At 40.1% G+C, this 15574-nt stretch overlaps 1 protein-coding gene across 1 annotated transcript in view; it reads right to left on the bottom strand.

The window, feature by feature from the left end:
- KIAA1328 (KIAA1328 ortholog) overlaps nucleotides 1-15574 on the bottom strand; it is a 182139-nt gene that overhangs the window by 49359 nt on the left and 117206 nt on the right. The window contains exons 6-7 of the mRNA XM_009275212.2: nucleotides 13788-14473; nucleotides 10863-10958 (exon numbers count right to left, since the gene is read on the bottom strand). Coding sequence (XP_009273487.2) covers nucleotides 10863-10958; nucleotides 13788-14473 — 782 coding nt within the window. The remainder of the gene's footprint in view (nucleotides 1-10862; nucleotides 10959-13787; nucleotides 14474-15574) is intronic.

The raw sequence follows: 15574 nt of genomic DNA, 5'->3' as shown, positions 1-15574 counted from the left end.
GCCGCTGCTCGGGGACTGGCTGGGCATCGGTCAACGGGTCGTGAGCAATTGTACTGTGCATCACTTGCTTTGTGTATTATTATTATTATTATTATTATTTTATTTCAATTATTAAACTGTTTTTATCTCAACCCACGAGTTTTTCTCACTTCTACTCTTCCGATTCTCTCCCCCATCCCACCAGCGGGGGGAGTGAGCGAGCGGCTGCGTGGTGCTCAGTTGCCGGCTGAGGTTAAACCACGACACCATCAGAGGCTCAGTGTGTTGGCACAGGCTCAGTCCAGGCACAAGGTACGGCTCTAACATGATGCCAATATGTGTCCTCACACCACACTGGCTCCCCAGCCAAATACAAACCTGACATGGTTTTTGATTCTTGTTTTATAGTGATCAAAAACAATGACACGTTAGAATTTAGCCAAGTCTGCAACTACAAATGTACATGGCATCCTAAATGCTCCCTTACTAGGATATTTTAAAATGGTGTCATACACTATCCCAATTCTGTTGGAAACACTTCTCCTGATGCATCTTTACACTTCATCGGGCTTTTTTCCATGATTAAATCACATCTGTGGGACATGGTCACTCCATGATTAAGCAGCATATTAATGATTTACTACTACACTAGTACTCACCTATATTATATTGCTTAGTAAAATGAAAACACTGAGATTGTTTATCGATCTGCTTTTAAAAAATCTTATAGCCCAAAAAGAAGTAAATACAGACGTTAGACACTGGACTTAACTCAGATTAGTGGATTATCATGCCCAACAGATGTAGATTTGACAAGGTAGCTCTTGGTAAAGGTTTAAAATATCATTTCTGGCCACTTAAATTGCCTTGAAACCACTGAAGTTACGTATTTCATAGAAAGTGATTGATGGCTAGTGACTGAAAAATCAGGTATTTATTGCAAGTGCAATACAGACGTAGATGCCTAACTGATGGCATACAACTCTAAAAACCATGGCCTGGACCCCACAAAAACCAACACACTAAAGATTTCCTTTCAGTGCATGGATTTTACGTGAATGTGACAGCACCACCGAATATTGACTCAACCAGGATATTTAGGGAACAGATTTAACGCTTTTTTGTACTCTTATATTCAGGAAATAAAAAGATATAATATAAGTGAAACCACACAGAAACCATTGCCTCGCTAAGAGGCACATATCAGTGAGATATGTATTGGCACGCTCTGATGGGAAGGAACAAAGAGAAGAGGTCCTGGCATGAGGCTGTATGCAGTGAAGCTGTGGGTTCTGCCCAGGCTCTGGGCTGCCAGTTCCCTCCCCCTAGAAACCTAACATGACAAATACACCATGTACTTTTGTTAGTCCAGATACAAGCGATTCTTGCATCTTACAGCTACCGCTATTGATCTTACGTCTTGGAAGTCTACCTTTGCACAAGTTTCTTACAACTTGTTTGGAAACCTCTGCCCAGAGCTGTTGCCACCAGTGCCACCCTGACACTGTGATGTGGGTTTAGAGGCTTGCATTGTTTGTGTTGCCAAACCATCTCAGCCCTACTGAGTCTACAGCCAGTATATAAATTTAGCCCATCTCTCAGAGACATGACTGTCAAAAAGGATGCAAGGTGTAGATAGAGATTAAAGGAGCACAAAGTTAAAAAGAAAAAAAGGATTAACTACACATCAATCCAACAGAAGGGCATGTATTACACAAAGAGGTGAAGCCTGGTACTATTGACAGAAGACTGAAGACACTTGCATATTGTTTTGTTTCAACTCTTGCGTGTGCTAGAAGCTATATGTAAACTTTTCTACAGAGAAGAGCTGATGATTTGTCACTGCAGGTGAGTTACAATACTTCTCTCCCTAGGTCACTGCTGATATCTCTTGAGTATGATTCAGATTTTAGGTGGATTTACTGGGCAGAGACCATCCTTGTGGTCAGTGGAAAGAGACGTATCAGTTTGAAACTCATCAAATTAGGATTGGGGGTGGGATGGAAAAAAAGCACTCTGAAAATCTGAAAAAGAACTCTGAAAAAACTCTGAACTCTAAAAAAAAGGTCTCAGAGACCTAAGATATGATACAGGAAAGATGTAGTCAAAACAGACAGACATAGGCAGGAGTCACCATGATGTCACTCAGCAGTTCCAAAAGTCAGAAGGAGTTAAGGAACGTGGTAGGAGCACATGGCCGAAAGTTCATGCAACACCCAAAACAATGTGAAGTCTCACGTAACTGAAAGAGTAAAGAAGAGAAGGTGGCAGATAAAATTAAAAAAAAAAAAGCAGCTTTGTCACTTTCCACAGAGCCCTATAGACGGACTGGCCTTCACAGGAGGGTTTCAGAGAAGCAACGGTGACAAGATCTGAATAAGCAGCCAAGATACCCATTTGGAAAACTTATTTTGAAGGAGGGGAATGAATATTGAGCAAAGACGACTTTACAGTAGTCAAGGTGCAGGATGAAGGACTAGAGCAAGGGGTGGTGTTTCAACTGTTGACACACTGAAGGCATGTTTTTGCTGCAAAGGAGAAGGAAGCTGCAATAGCTGTCAGCAGCCCAGATGCATATGGAGAAGGAGAGTGACCCGAGGTTACAAGTCTGAGTGACAGGGAGGATGTGACGTTATCAAAATCAGAAGTGAAGAGAGATTCGGAAGAAAAAGTACGGAGTTCTGTTTTGGCCAGATTAGGAACGATCTGAAGGCAAAACAACCAGGATTATGTGTCAGGGAGGCAGTCAGATATGCAAGACTAGACAGAACAGAGCAGAGGGTTTAAGAGTTACTGGCAGAGAGATGATAGCCAAATCCGTGTAACTGGATGTTGTCATCCAGGGACGTAGGTACAGAAATCTCCAGGAAAATCAAGGAGTGACTAAATCCCTTCTCTGCCACCTCACAAAGGTTCCTACCTAGTTCCAAAAGAAATTATCTAAAATAGTGCTGCAAAAACATGCATTAAAAAACCTGCCTCTCCATAAAAATCTAAAGATCATACTGTTTCTAAAATTAGGGCAACCACTAAATGAAAGTTAACCCGAACAATAACTTTAGCTAAACTTCAGGTCACATGCATTTAATATAATGAGATGAAGAATATGAAAAGGCCATTCATAATGGAATTCATCGAGTTAGGAATGCCATGCTTAGCTGCCTTATAACATATAATTAATGATCCTATAAAAATCCAGCAGTACGAACTCTCCCGGCTGCCCGCAGAACTGTTCTTTATGCTGGGTAGGGCAAGCAAGCATCTGCTTCCACAAATACTGCCCTTTGAGAAGCTGAAAAGCTTTTTTCCCCTGCTCCGTCAGGGACCACACTGCCATTTCCATGAGATGCTGAGCTTTGAACTGTTACCCGAATCAGACTATAGCATTTGGCAACCCAGTACACATCTGTCATGATAGACTGGTTATTGGTGAAATGTTAAAGAAGAAGTCATTAACTCTTTTCCACTGCTTCTAATACCCTACCTTCCTCTAGATTATTTATAATCCCCACTAAACCCACCCTCTGTTTATAGTCATTTAACACAACAGAAAAATATATACTGTCTGGAGAGCTGTCTTGCCTTATACCACTCCCAACCATTTGGTAGAACAAAAGACGTTCTCTCTCCATCAAAAGGCCTGATCCCTCCTGAAGCCTTGATGCTCAGATTCAAGGTTAAAGGGTTTAAGGCCTGAAGCATTGAGTACCAGAGGAAAGGAAGCCAAATATCAAAAGAAACACAAAAATCAATCCTCTTCACCACAGGAGTAGTGTGAAGAACAAATCAGCTGGGCTGAATCTAAAATTTTCTCTGCGTGACTCCCAAAAATTAGCACTGTTATAAACGTAATGGGTAGTTCTGCAAAGCCTCAGCACTCATGCAAAGCCACAGAGTTCAGCTCAACACACCAGTACGGTCTGAAAGTTTTATGTCAGAATAATTCAGTGGCAAATACACAAAGTCCACTTCAGAGAAAGCGAGAGCTGAAGAGTGAGCAAGAGCACGCGTGCCATTATCTTTGTATGTAGTCTGTATATCTGCAAGTGGCAGAATTTAACATATACTGGAGTTTGCCTTTTGCTTCAATCCTCTGTGTGCTGAAGTGCAGCCAAGGTCACAAGAGGGGTGAGGGAGTGGGTTTTAGCTTAGTGCAGCTGTGGTCATGGCCAGAACAGCAGGGTACAGAGGATTTCTTGCTTAACTTTGTAATATAGAATCATAGAATAGTTTGGGTTGGAAGGGACCTCTAAAGGTCATCTAGCCCAACCCCCCCTGCCGTGCGCAGGAACATCTTCAACTAGATTAGGTTGCTCAGAGCCCCGTCCAACCTGACCTTGAATGTTTCCAGGGATTTTAAATATTCATATTTATTATTTTGAGAGATATAAGGACTAGTTAAGCAAAGAGAACAATTTTTTTTTTTTATCCAGAAAAGAATCCATCTAGTTTGTGATTAGTTTGTGATTTCTGGCCAACAGGCAGTAATCTTCTGCTAAAAAATTTCTTCCTTCTATCTAGTCTAAATCTACCCTCTTTTAGTTTAAAGCCATATCCCCTTGTCCTGTCGCAACAGGCCCTGCTAAAAGGTTTGCCGCCATCTTTTTTATAAGCCCTGTTTAAGTACTGATAGGCTGCAATAAGGTCTCCCCAAAGTTCTCTAGGCTGAACAACCCCAACTCTCAGCCCTTCCTCATAGGAGAGGTGTTCCACCCCCCTGATCATTTTCGTGGCCCTCCTCTGGACCCGCTCCAACAGGTCCATGTCTTTCTTATGCTGAGGGCTCCAGAGCTGGACGCAGTACTCCAGGTGGGGTCTCAGCAGAGCAGAGTAGAGGGGCAGAATCCCCTCCCTCGACCTGCTGGCCACGCTGCTTTGGATGCAGCCCAGGATACAATTGGCCTTCTGGGCTGTGAGCGCACGTTGCTGGCTCATGTCCAGCTTTTCATCCACCAGTACCCCCAATAGCTTTTGTTCTTAGACCTGCCCCATCAGTTCTGATATAAGCTTTTAAATGGCATGAAAGTTGTGCAGGTGGGTTTAAAATCTCCTAATTTAAAACTACCTTCCAGAACATTTTGTTTCGTAAGATTTTTCTTAACTTTTCCAACTCAAAAATTTCTAGGACATATGAATATCTAGATTAGACATCACTTTCTCTTCATCCAAGCTTACATATAAAAATAAAAAGTAATAAAATGATATGTCTGAAAAAGTAATCCACTCCAATTTATAAAAATAGAATTCAGGTTTTCAAAATTCAATTCAGGCAGTAAACTAACAGTGTCTACATTTTCCTGTAAAGGAGGCATCTGCAAGTGACTTGCAAAAATGTCTCTCACTGTCTGCAAGTGTTGGCAAAGAACAAACTCCTTCAGGAGATGCATGAATTTTAAATATTTCAACCCAAAGAAAAAAAAACCTCCGAGCATTTTCAGTTCTGATATGTGATATTACAGAACTATACCCATGCAGAAAACTGGCAGGAAATGCAAGTTTTGTGAAAATACCAAAGCACTCCAGTTTTAGCAAGCCAATTTTCACTGATTGCCATCCTATGCTTACCAGTATTTCTAACACCAGCGTTCCTGTGCTTTTTGAAGACCTCACCCACAGGCTGGCTCCAGCTGCCTACGGAAACTACTTATGGTATCTCCTACTTACATCTTATACCTCAAGTCTATCAGTAGGCTTCCTGCTCAAGGTTACTCTGGACTGTAATGGAAATGATGTAATACTGCTGTGTGCAGCATATGTGATCATGAGAACAGAATCAGCATAATTCAGGTAAATGTATGACAGGCAGCTTCAAAACCCTGTCGTAGTTGAAAGTAAACCTGAAAATGAGATTAGTGAAGCAACCAGGTCAGCGGAAATGAACTCCTCGCTTCCCACTCTGATAAGGATCACTGCCTACCTTAAAAATAAATAAATAAATAAATAAATATGCATGCACAGATATGTGTAAAAAATTGCTGCACCCCATTCAGCAATAAGCTTTCAGTAACCACATCAGGAAAAAAGCCTTCACCCTGTGCAAGAAAACCTACAACCTTCAGAGTCTGCACGTGGGACTAAGGAAGCAAAAATGCGTATCTAACTCCAACTCTACTCTCCTGTTACATCACAACAGACTCCGGCAGCCATCTGTGAAGGGATGCTGTGCCTATATATAGTCAGACAACGCCATGAGAGAAAGAAAAACTCATATCTGCACCTAATTCAGCATTTGCACTATTGGCAGATCTGCAAGCACTTTTTTTACCGGCCAAACAAGTGTTCGCTCCACAAATATCCTATCTAAAAATGATACAAACTTCAATGTAAAATTATCTGGAACAAGAAAGTAACTTGGGTGTTAAAAGGAGCACTAACAAGTGGGTAAGTGGCTTCCAGATACACAGATTTTATGGGCCATTTGCAAGCACAGTTGATTTCAGCCCAATTTAATGTGCCAGTCTGCCAAAACAGCAAATAGATAAAAAAAGTCCCAACAAGCTGTATTCAATACATTCCTAAAAGTTGGCCAAGTACTATATGGACGCACCTCAAGAGACCAAGGACAACTCATAGATGAACTGAAGCCTGAGAGGTCCTGGACAACGAGCCAGTCGCGGCACTGGTGATGGTTTCCTCCAGAGGCTCAGGACAAGAGTAACAGGAGGTGACACATTCCAGCATGAAGAAGAACTGACAAGAAAACTCCAAATAGGAAACAAAATGGGTGCTACCATTGCCACTGGTTTTTAAATATCAGTTCCTTTCAAAAACCGGAGTAATGGGGCCAGCGCAAGTCAGGTCAGAGGTGGCAGAGCTGTGTGATTGCGTGTGATTTTTATTTTATTTTTAAATTAGTTGGAGAGGGGGATTGTGTGAATAAACCTGGCTATGCCTGGGACAGCAGGGGGAGCTGCGAGTCTGCGTTCCTCTGCAAGTCTATTTAATTCCATTGACTATTTGGACAAAAACACAGAAGTATGCTTGCACATCACCATAGAAAGATTCCTGCATGTCTAACAAGCCACAAAAAAAAAAATCAAGTTCACAACAAAGCATTAAACAAGGAGCAAGAGATAACTGTCACCTTCTCTCACAAGATAATAAAAATAGTTACACCATAAACATAAAAATCTTTTAAAAGACCCCTGACAGCATTCCCTCCTGGAACTATCACCATAGCAATGAGCATTCAAACAGGGGGAAGGTACTGCTGAATTCTGTGTTTGATATTTTCAACTAACTAAAAATACAAACTGGAAAAAATACACACGGGTGATATAGAATGAAGCACACAAACATAAAACACCTCCAACAAAAATAAAGGTGGCAAATTCCACCTGCAAATCTTTAATACTCCAGGAAAGAAATCCTTTAACCAGGTAGCATACCTTGAAAGAGTGCCTGCAGATAACTGTAAACCCATCTGATAGCTGCTGTATCCAGCAATTCCTATTTATAACATTTCGCACAGGTCAGTGTAGAGGTGCAGTGGCAGTATTGTGTGAAAGCTGAGGAAAAGACGCATGTTAGAGAGAAGGCAGTAGAAGCTGTACCGGCAGAGCTGTATAGGAAACCTAAGAACTGGAAAAGCAGGGAACCTTGTATGTTAAGATTTAGGCATGCAGCACAACTCTGGGGAGGGGTACTTGCAAAGTACCAAACCGTATCTCCTCTAGTTGGTGCCATTAAATAGGTCTTAGTTCCATGACATTCAGATCCAAAGTTAAGATTACATAAAGGAGAGAAGAGTGGATTGTTTCAAAAATTCCTCTCCCAGATGCATACGTCAGGAGCACACACAAAAGCAGGTGCCGGGTGTATGGATCCTACTGAATACGCATGGAGTGGGTACTTGAGCATGTACCAAGCACCTGCGTGTGGGAGATGGAAAGCGCTTTGTAAAAGGCTGTTTTATGCTAAACAAATGCATCAGGTTATGGTTTTATTTTGAATATTTTAAAGCATCTCGCACACTGGGGCAAACTTGAAAAGAACTTATACAGACAACCAGACAACTTGCCATTAATTGTACAAGTTACTATCTCCATAGCTGAAAATTGCCTGTGGGCTCACTTAGGAGCACTCCAAGCTACTGAAAACCATCCTCAGTAAAACCTGCTCTGACTGCTGCACCTTAGAGAACTGGAGATCCTGCATCTGAAGACCCTTCAGGTCCCACGTGCCGGCCCAGGTGCAAGCAGGCAAAGGGACAGACACATTTCTTCCCAACAGTTCCTCAACATGCCCAGCAGGGAAGCAACAAATTCAACACGGCAAATTCATACCGGGACCATCCAAAGAGGCTGAGATGGACAACGCTTGCTGACTTTGATAATGAAAAAACTATAATGGCACATTTAGAAGAGAAAATGAAACATGCATCCATCAGAAAATTTGGCTATAGTTTGCAGTAGTCCCCAAGGTAAAAGTTTTCCTTTTCACAGACAGCCAGACTATGACCAAAATTTGTATCAGAAATCAAACTCTGTACTGTATTTGCTTGTGGAATCTTTTTTTCCCTTTTCAAGGAGGGAAAAAAATTAATCCCTACAGGGGATGACAAGATGCCTTTTAAAGTACATATCTCATTTCTGACTACAATTACCTTTCAATAGCTTGGCACAGCTGCACGCTCCTATTTGCTTTTTGTTTTTCATTAAGGGCTCCTTTATTATTTGTACCCATCCTGTAGCATTTATGCCTGGCAGTGATGCACATTCCCTTGCCTATGATTCTTCCCACAGACAGTAGAGAATAAATTGCAATTAGGTTTTCGTAATTGTAGATAATTAACTCAAAATGAGCTGTTAATTATAAAAAACCCTATGTTTTTCAGTTCTTGATTATATTATTTATTTTACTTATAAACTCCAATACCTCATTTCAGCAAGTTTAGTATTTTAAAGGACTTTCACCATTTCCTTTAAAATACCAGGACTTTTTTAAGGTAAGTTTTGCTTATTTGAAGACTGAAACCAAGTTTCATGCTGTGAGGTTTGCTAGAGGAGCTCTCATGTATGAACTGGAAGTCAGAGAGGGCTGGTTTTCCATTAGGGTTCTGATAGCATTTGCTGTAACAAGAACCGTTTGGCAGTCAATTAAAAAACAAATAATTAAAAAAACCCATCAACATCCCACCCCAAGAAAAAACAAAAAAAAAAACAAAAAAGAGACTGTTAAAAAAAAGGATGTATTCCTACCAGTTCTTCATCCTTTCTAAACTCTAGGCACACACTTGCACACTCTTTCTCGATACTGAAGAAAACATCACTTACATATTCAAATGCATAAAAGAGACAAATGGACTTGTCTTCCATAGCCTCTTTCAGCCTTACATTAGAGTAAATTATTTAGGGGGCATTCATCTGGTAACCTTTGTGAAACTGAAGATGGCATACAGGAAGAAAAACTTCCAAGTGTTTTGCTGCCAAACTTTGGAACCAGCTGGCATGGCAAATTGAGACTGCACAAACATGTACTAACTTTGAAAAATTACAGTAAATTAAACCAGGGAATGAAGAGCGGGTGGGGAACCTTTCGAAATCTGGAACTCTCATTTTGTTAACGGCACAGGTTTTCCTCCTTTTCCCTGCTAGGCTATGTAGATTTTTGCAGGTTTTTGATAAACTGTTGCCAAGATGCCCTACAGATGTTCTAGGTTACATTTTTCTTCCAAGGGGCTTAATGCTACTGCATCTTAAACATATCATGACTCTCTATCTCTTTTGTTACAGTGATCACACTTTGATCGCTTCAGTCTGTGCGAAAACAAAACAAAAAAAGCATTAGAATACAATGAGGATATGCCAGTAACTCACAGGAGCCAAACACCTGGTTAAGCAGTGAAGTATTCCAAGGAAACTAATAACTGCTGTAATTCCGGAGAAAGAAGTCTTACCCTTTTTCAGTGAAGAGGGATCTCAAAAAAATAAAATACAATCAGTATCACTTGAGGTTAAAAAAAAAAAAAGTATTGGACCCTTAGTTTATAAATAAATTAACAGTACTTCCAGTATTCTCATAGTGGAGAGAAAAGCTTATTATTTTAAAGTCTTCTCTTGTCACTAAGGAAGGGGCCATTCAAAGGACAGCTGCTCTTTTTGTCCACCAAACAGGGGATACTTTGGACAAAAGAACATCTATAATTAAAGCAGAGAACAAGAAGCTGTTACTTTATGAGAAAGGGAGAAAAACCCTGTCAAATCCACAGTTTTTATTTGTTGCTTTTCTAATAAGCCTGAATCTTCTCCCAGTGGTAACAGGAAACGCGACAGGGTGGGACAGAAAGAAAACACAATAATGTATTGATTAAAGTTTTAAATAACATGCAAAATTGAGATAAAGAGCTAAATATTGGCTTAACTCTACTTCCAGTTATTTCAGTGGTAGTTTGCTCTGATCATACTGCAGCAGAGGTGCAACACATTGTTTAAAAAACAAGTAACTGTCACCAATTGTAAAAGATCATTTCTATCTGGGAGTTAAAGGATCATGTATTTTTTACATCAGGTCCAAATCAAGACTAAAGAGATGTTCTGATCTTAATTGAAAAAATAACAAGCAGTACCTAGAACAAAGAACAAAAGCTACGATTCTGTGAAAACTCCATTTTGCACTGGGCTAGGTTAGTGTCCTTAAGAGATGACACACAAAACCTGAGACCTCTACAGGAAGTCAACCCCTCAACCTTGAGTAATAACAGATCAGCATACCTATTGATTTGACTCATAAAACGCCAACAGCCAATGAATTTTACCTTTCCTGCAGAAAAAAGCTCTTAATCTGAAACAAACACATGAACAAATACACTTGGCAGCCAACAGCACACTGTCAAGAAGATATACCAATACTGTGAAGTACTTAGAAGTGAAGAGAGAAATTACCTGAGCCCCATGCTGTTGCCGTTCATCATCAGAGCAAGTTCTCCAGGTGCTTCATCAATGGGCACATCTTCTGAACCTGGTATGCGGCCTCTAAACCTGAAAAAGCAGAGTTAGCTGGTTTTGCAGCTGGTCAAATCATCACACCAGGAACTCTCCACAAAAAGGTGAGCTGTGTGTCTACAAACAGGGCACTTAATCACGTTAAATGCAGAAGCTTTCACAACTGTTTTCACACTTTCAGATATACTTTTGTATTGAAAGGCTGAGTTATGTCCAGTGCCTTTGCTTCTAAGGGTTTCCATTGGGAAAAAGATTAGAAAATTTTCATTTGCTCATTTCCAAGGACCTGCTCCCTTAAGAAAATGGTCACAGTATCCAGTAACAAACATCCTTGCTGGGCTCAGCTTACAGCTCCAGCAGCACCAGAGCTCAAAGGCATCATGTGTAAACAGCATAAAATGTACAATTTCTTCGAGATGGTTGTGTCTCCTGAAAGTATGGGCCCACAGACGATGCTCCATTTTTAACAGACTACCCCACCTTTTTCTTTCTCTCCAGTGAAGATAGAAAAGTCAACATTAGAGGCACTTCTCCCTTTTCACTTGAATAAAATTCCTGTTTCCAGGATTTACCCGTATTTGTCTACTCTGGTGTGGTTGGCATCAGGAGTCACTGAACTGCCCCTTTCCCTGCACACACACCATTTTTGATAGCCGAGCAACTATTTCACAGAGAGAGAAACTGCAAACTGAAAGTACTATGCTCGCTTGAGGCTAAGTAGGGAAATGTGGGATATTATAATGCAGTTATGATGCAGCATGGCCAAAAAAAGGATCAATTCATACTTTCCCTAAAAGAGCAGAAGAGTTAATAGCCAAAAATTACAAATTGTCAGACCTTTTACTTGTCATTCACTGACAATACTTTCAGCAGCTCAGAATGGACTTTAACCAGCACTCCACCCATGCAGAAGGACAGACAAAAATAAACACTATCTGGAAATGGATTTTTGTTGCATTCGTTTTTAAAACTGTCATTATGTTAAGAGATAAACTAGGTTAGAGCCTTCTGACAATGAAGCAAACTGTATTTGAGCTTAGCTAAACGATTTTTTATTGTTTGTAGTATATAAAATTACCCTGTTATCAAGTGCAAAAGTGAATTATACACCTAGAACTGAAACAGAACTGTAACGCCCAAGATACTAACCTGTAAATATCAAACATTCAATTCTAAAGAGACTGAGTATTTCTTAAAAGCAAGCACTCTATATTCTAGTTGCTTTTTTTAGAGAGAATATGGCAAATGTGCTTTCATCTGCACCTCTGAAAAGAGATCACAAAAATACTGAGTTCTCAGATTGATCATATATGATTTTCTTGCATAGAATTCTTTTAGGTAACTAGAGCTCTGTAAACCATTAAGTTTTTTTCAGGAAAAAAATGGCTAAAATAGGCATATTAACAAGCACATCATTATCGATATATTTAAGGTCCATTTTTTTCTGGGCTTATGGTGCCTCAAATGCTGAAAAATATCCATTAGAAACAAAAACACCAAAAACCTCAGTCTGTATGTCCTTCATATTCTACTTGTTTTTCATTAGAGGGATGCATGCATAGAATTAAGGTATTTGATGATTAAGAATCCATCTGTTCCTACTTAATTCTCACCTGAAGTCATAATCCTTTGTTTGTGACCTCAGCCATTTTCAACACACACAACTGTGATTGCCTTTAAGACAGGCATTTTTAAAGCCATATAAACACGTTATTTGTAATGTAAGCCACAATCCAAGACAACAAACAAAAGACCACCTAAATTACAGTATTCTCTTTTAGAGTTTGAAAAGTAACCAGGGGGGGCTGGGTTTAAGAAGAGAAAGTGATATATTCCTCCATGGTGGTTATAATATGTGAATGTACGAAGTGGGTCATGTAACGCAGACTCTTACGGGATGCTGTCCACAGTTGCCATATTAAAAAAGTATCGAAATAAGCATCCTTGTGAAACATCTCCTGTTGCTTCTAAAAGACTGCTAGATTTTCCCCATTGCTTTCCCTTCCTCATGCTGAAATGTTAGTATGCAACTGAGTTACACTGGCTAATTCAACTTGCTTTAACCCGCTCCCTTTCACTGTTCCTCTCCGCTCTAGTAACACGATACCAATAAACCAGCTTCTCCCTCTTTTCCAGAGTCCCCATTTACATTGTCAGGAAGCTGTTATCTCACCTCCTGCAACAAGCTCATGGGCCTTTCAAGCCACATTCTATATTTCTATGGTTATTGCCTTTCCCTTCTTCTAGTTTTTAAGCGCATCTTCTGCCTCAGTCTTGGCATTCTCCCTTCCACAAACATCACTGGAAAGAAAATGTCCTTGCTACACAGGGCTCCCTTCCCTTTCCATACATATATATGGAAAAAAATATATATTCTATATACATAAAAAATTATCTCCATCTTTTCTGTAAGACACACTTCTTCCAGTCCCTGCCTAGGAAGGTGCAATACTTCAAAACTGACCTCTCCAAGGAAAGAAGGGGGAATGCCACATCTATGTCATCCACGCTCACACTGCTCTCTTGCCAAATGTCTATATTCCTTGAAGTGCCTGCACTAAGATCAACCAGTCATTTTCTTCTACTGCTCCTCTTATCCTACCTAGTCTTTTAGCACTGCTTTTCTTGTGCCTTTCTTTCTACCACATACTGTTTTCCTCTGCTGTTTTCCACAGCTGTCATGCTGTTTCCTGACAGTATATGCTAATATACTAAAAAGTCTCCTCTCCTCTAAATCACTGTTAGAGAGCATTTGTGCCACAGGTATTGCCTATCTTATCAGTTCTGTTCTCCCGCTTTAATTATTGCCCATGTCTTCATTAGAAATTTTAGGGGTTTTTTTAAAACTCTAAGTCTCAAAATCACCTGTTATAATCCATACGGGATTCGTGTAGTTGTTGTTGTTTTAGGAGCAGTTTTGCTTCTTGCTTAGCCAACAAATGTTGGAGTCGTTCCTTTTCAATTTCCAGCTCCATTTTCTGCAGAAGCAGCTTCTGCCTTCTTTCTTCATATAACCTTTTAGCCTGCTCTGTTTCTTTAGGCCCTGAGTCCGCGCTGTCATTCAGCCCAGAAACTCGAGAGCACCTAGAATAATCACAGGATTTGTGAACTGCCCCAGAGTGTCTTCTAGGTACCTGGCTGACATGGTGGCTCTCTTGCACGCTCCCTGAGCTCCCTACATGCCTGCAGGCACAATCGTGACTCACTTGCTGAGGGCATGTGCTCTGAAATTCATTTGCTTTCTGGTCCATCTCCTCAGCTGGTTTTACATGGCGAGGGCTCCTCTGCTTGGCTGGGGAAATCATGTTGTTACACTTTTTGTGCAAGCCATTTTCTACTGGATAGTCCTTCAGACACTCCTGATGGTTGTAATGGGTTTCAGTCCTGTAATCGTGGTTATTCCTGCAAGGCTGAGACAATGCAACACGGGCTGGGCTTCCAGCCTTTGATGCTCTACTGTTCTTATAAAAAGTTTGAGGTCCCCCAATACCCAAGTAAGAACCATCTAGCTCCAAAGACGGTTGTTGGCATGAGCTCTTCTTACTGGATACCTGCAATAAGAGAAACAATTTACTGTGAATTACCAAAATTTATCTTTGCTCATTAATTTCACTTGGTAAATGTGCTCTCTCAGAAATAGACTTGCTGCATCATGCTGATGGACATACAGCCAAACCCAAGAAAATGTTTCTCAGAAGACAGACACAAATCTGCTATCAAATCTACATTTCATTCCATCTACACAAGTGTAATAAATGTAAAACTACTGCCTGCAGGATCCTCAGCATAAAATGAGTCGCTTTAGAGTATCAAGTAGTTGTGAGCATCTAGGGTTACATAAAATCAACTTGAAGAGTGGTAAAAAACATTAAATGTTAATGTTTGAAAATGTTTAATTTTGAATACTGAGCCAAAAAATCCATTCAGCCACTATAAATACTCTTTGATTGGCCATTACACAGCAGGAGATTTGATGTAAAACATTTCACCTTGCACTGAATGGGATATTACTTACTGCTGAAAATTTGAGAGAGTTTTTGAAATATCTTTACAGAAACACAGATAAAAACCAACTACTTTCTGTAAAAAACGGTTGTACGTCAAAAGCTGTCATTTAAATACAAAACATGTTAAAATTCAGCTATAAACGTAAGTGATTTTTCAATTAAGCTGGGCAAGTGATTATACTCTGATAAAACTCTGAAGAAAGCAAGCAACTGTAATTCACATTTGTCAACCCAGTGCAAGCAAATTCTAGTGGTTTTGTTATACTTGTGGATATCATGTAACAGACATCAAAATCCTACTTACATCCTGGAGTGCCTTTGCACTATGGGTCATCTAGGCAGTTAAGCATTTGAGTTTTTATGCACATCAGAACAGCGGTGAATCAGGCACTCGCATTTCTTTTGCTAGACCTGTGCATTAATTTCAATAATATACTGAATTTAAACTCCTGCAGCCTTTGGGACCTTTCACAAAGATCTAATTGTTTTAATTACAGAAGCCAGGTTTGTTAAAGATAACAAAACCACTACAGTGAAAGTGGTTTAGCAGGGAAAGAAACCTTTCCAACATCCTTCGCTCTAAACTGGAGAGGTATGGATTTGATGGGTGGACTGTCCGGTGGGTGAGGAATTGGTTATATGGTC

This window comes from Aptenodytes forsteri, unplaced genomic scaffold, assembly GCF_000699145.1.
Source record: "Aptenodytes forsteri isolate BGI_AS27 unplaced genomic scaffold, ASM69914v1 Scaffold266, whole genome shotgun sequence".
In the NCBI taxonomy this organism is placed as follows: domain Eukaryota; kingdom Metazoa; phylum Chordata; class Aves; order Sphenisciformes; family Spheniscidae; genus Aptenodytes; species Aptenodytes forsteri.
This window is presented reverse-complemented; position numbering and strand designations above follow the sequence as displayed.